The sequence below is a fragment of the Scophthalmus maximus genome, chromosome 12 (genome assembly GCF_022379125.1).
Source record: "Scophthalmus maximus strain ysfricsl-2021 chromosome 12, ASM2237912v1, whole genome shotgun sequence".
Classification (NCBI taxonomy): Eukaryota; Metazoa; Chordata; class Actinopteri; order Pleuronectiformes; family Scophthalmidae; genus Scophthalmus; species Scophthalmus maximus.
The window spans coordinates 22532089-22535000 of record NC_061526.1 but is presented as its reverse complement, the minus strand read 5'-3'; the positions used below and the strand labels follow the sequence as shown (position 1 = coordinate 22535000).

The 2912-nt window shown below is 52.2% G+C and overlaps 1 protein-coding gene and 1 long non-coding RNA gene across 2 annotated transcripts in view; one reads left to right on the top strand and one right to left on the bottom strand.

Moving 5' to 3' along the window:
* The window catches only part of LOC118292149, a 1649-nt gene extending 132 nt beyond the window's left edge, over positions 1 to 1517 (top strand). Inside the window, exons 1-2 of the long non-coding RNA XR_004786838.2 lie at positions 1 to 266; positions 367 to 1517. The exon at positions 1 to 266 is cut by the window's left edge and continues 132 nt beyond it. This is a non-coding gene — a long non-coding RNA (uncharacterized LOC118292149). The remainder of the gene's footprint in view (positions 267 to 366) is intronic.
* Positions 1 to 2696, bottom strand: part of LOC118292131 (ras association domain-containing protein 5-like) — a 14172-nt gene extending 11476 nt beyond the window's left edge. The window contains exon 1 of the mRNA XM_047336500.1: positions 2123 to 2696. Within this exon, the coding sequence (XP_047192456.1) occupies positions 2123 to 2672 (550 nt within the window). The 5' untranslated portion in view covers positions 2673 to 2696. The remainder of the gene's footprint in view (positions 1 to 2122) is intronic.
* Positions 2697 to 2912: the final 216 nt, after the last annotated feature.

The following is a 2912-nucleotide window of genomic DNA, read 5'->3' as shown; positions in this document are numbered from 1 at the left end:
GGGCTTCCTGAGAGGAGAGGCCTTTTAACAGAGCGGGGACATCAGCCCACACTGACGCGTGCACTTAAATACACACACAGACACACACACACACACACACACACACACACACACACACACACACACACAGACACACCGAGTCCATCAGCAGCGCTGGTAAAACTGACGGGAAACACAGAGGCTCGTTGTCTGGAGACAGGATGAGGTCGAAGGGCTGAATGGGCGAAGGCCGAGGAGGACGAAGAGGAAGAAAGAGTTTGTCCGCGGTGGGTTTATAAAAACGACAGCCGATGAAGATGAAGTCGATTTTAAGATCTGATCGGGTCAAATGTTTCGTGTGTGTTTCTGTTCCTCCTCATTCCTCAGCCTCTCCGACTGTAAATAACGACGACAGGCGACGCGTCTCCACGTCCTCCCGTTGTACGGAAGGACAAAGCCCAAGACGTCCCTGACACGGGCGCCGCCCTCGTGTGCTGATGGGAGTCTGCGCCGATACGCGTGTGCTCGGCCAATGGCGAGTCCGTCTCAGCCGTCATTCAACGTGTCTCAGTCTGTTTTTATGGCATAAAATAACCAATCAAAACCAAACTGATCAGAAACAGGAACACTTGAACGAACGTCGGCGTGATAACAACTAGCTAAAATGGCAGAAATCATCTTTATTTGACGATTTTTTATATTTTTTTGGTCCACGTCCCATCTGCTAACATGGAGGGGGCCGGGGTTTATGACACCCATACTGCAGCCAGCCACCGGGGGGCGATCCAGATGTTTTGGCTTCACTTTCACGTCGTCCATCTTTATACACAGTCGATGTCTCGGCCTGTATTTATCCCGCCACATGTTGACGTAAAGCATCTCACAGTTTGAAATGAGAGCTGCGTAATGTCAACATGTAGGTTTTGTTTTGTTTTTTACCAGAATTAAATATTGAAACCACATATTCAAATCTACACGACAGGATGAACAAGAACACAATGAGAGGACGGAGGAGAAAAGGGATGAATAAATGTTGTATATGTGTATATGTATGTAGTGTCGCCATGGCAGCCATGTTGGGGCCGCACCACACACACGAGGAGGAGGAGGAGGAGGAAGAGGCCTTTTCACTGTGTTTCCTACGTCTATTGTTCGCCGGACGGCGGTGGATGAAGAGGGGAGGTCCAGTTATGACTCGAGGAGACGCAGAGACTGAACCGGTCCGTCCGCATACCGACCGCATTCCTGCTGCGGCGCTGCGTTTCAGAGCACAACCTGTTCGTGTCACGTCGAGCAACGCGTGGCCTGCAAATGTGTGTTTAGCGTTTCTTTTTGACAAGAACTAGTTGATTCCAATGGATAGATAGTTTCAGGAAGAGTCAGTCGGTCCTGGTGTGAGGCCTCTGGGATGTTTTTGACACTATGAACCTAAAAAAACTTGATTTACATCTTCAAATTCTGCTCTGCTATTATGAAAACGCACGACTTTGTGTCACTTTTACAAACTGGTTGAACTATAAACAAGATCAGAGCTGCAACTAACGATTATTTCCATCATCAATTTGCCTGTCGAGTATTTATTCTTCAATAAAAAGACCACTGTTATTGTTATGTTCCATTAATTAAGGTTTGGTGTCAGGTACATAACTCAAGGAGAGAATTTTCTTTTATTTTTCTAAATATTAAGATCAGACACGTGAAATTTGTTAAAGTGTTAAGAACTCTTCCTGTCTACACTTCCATAACTACACACAGAGGTCATGACCTCTTTGTCCTCAGTGCTCAGGGTCCTCTCAAACACTGGTTTGATATTCTGACAGTGAAATTATGGCTTAGACATGATGATTATAGTGTTTATTGATCAATCAGTTGATCAACATCTCAGTGTGTGTCTATGGAGACAGTCTAAAGGGGAAAACATTTAAAGAGACACGGAATTTTTGTTGGATTTCTTTTGCGAAAATGTTCAAATTCAAAGCCGCTGAATGTGAAATATTCATTTTAGAACATGAATTTATGAGCCCCCCTGGACCGTCCCTTAGAAAACATCACCTCTGAGGCTTCACAAGCTTCCCCCCATCACCTCTGACCCTCCTCATCCCCTGCCCATCATCATCATCATCACCATCATCAGCACCCTCACCTGCACAGGTGAGTCCGCGCTGGAAGATGTACGCGCAGCACGCGTCGCACCAGGTGTCCTCCCCTCCGGCCTCGAAGGTGTGCCCCTCCCCGGACTCCTCCTTCACCCGGGGGTCCCTCTCCTCGGGGGAGAAGATGGTCCTCACGTCGGGGGGTCTGAAGCCCTTCTTCCGGCTCCGCGGGGGCCCTCCGGCAGCCTCGCCCGCCTCGCCGTCTCTCCTCTCGGGGCTCGGCGGACTCTCCGGCGGCCTCGCCTCGGGGCGCGCTCCCCTCTCGCCCCACGCCGCCTCCAGACTCTCCAGACTGGCCGCCTGCGGAGACGACGGATGCCGGCGCACGGCGCGCACCACCACCGCCGCCGCCGCGCCCTTGTTCGCCTTGGAGATCCGCATCTTGGCGCCCGGCGGCGGCCACGTCCCCTCCGGCGGCTCCAGCACGGTCTCCGGGGACTTGTGGATGTGGTGGACCGCCTGCACGGCTAACAGAGAGTCGTCCGTGAGCGAGCAGTGCGTGGGCACGTACTTTCGCCCCTGGTGCACGACGTTAAACATTACGCACGCTCCTTCTCTGCGCGTCCTGCCGCGCCGCGCGTCGCTGCAGGTGTGTGACCGGGACGGACAGGTGACCGAGGTGAGGCGTCACCGTCGTGGGTGATGACACCGAGCGACGCGCGTGTTTGTTGTCGGTGAGCAGGTTGAGTCGGTCCGAGGCGCGCGGGGGCAAACGGGTTGGATCTCATTTCCAAAGACGGGACTACACGTGCCAGACCCCGTGCGCAAAGACGCAAATTT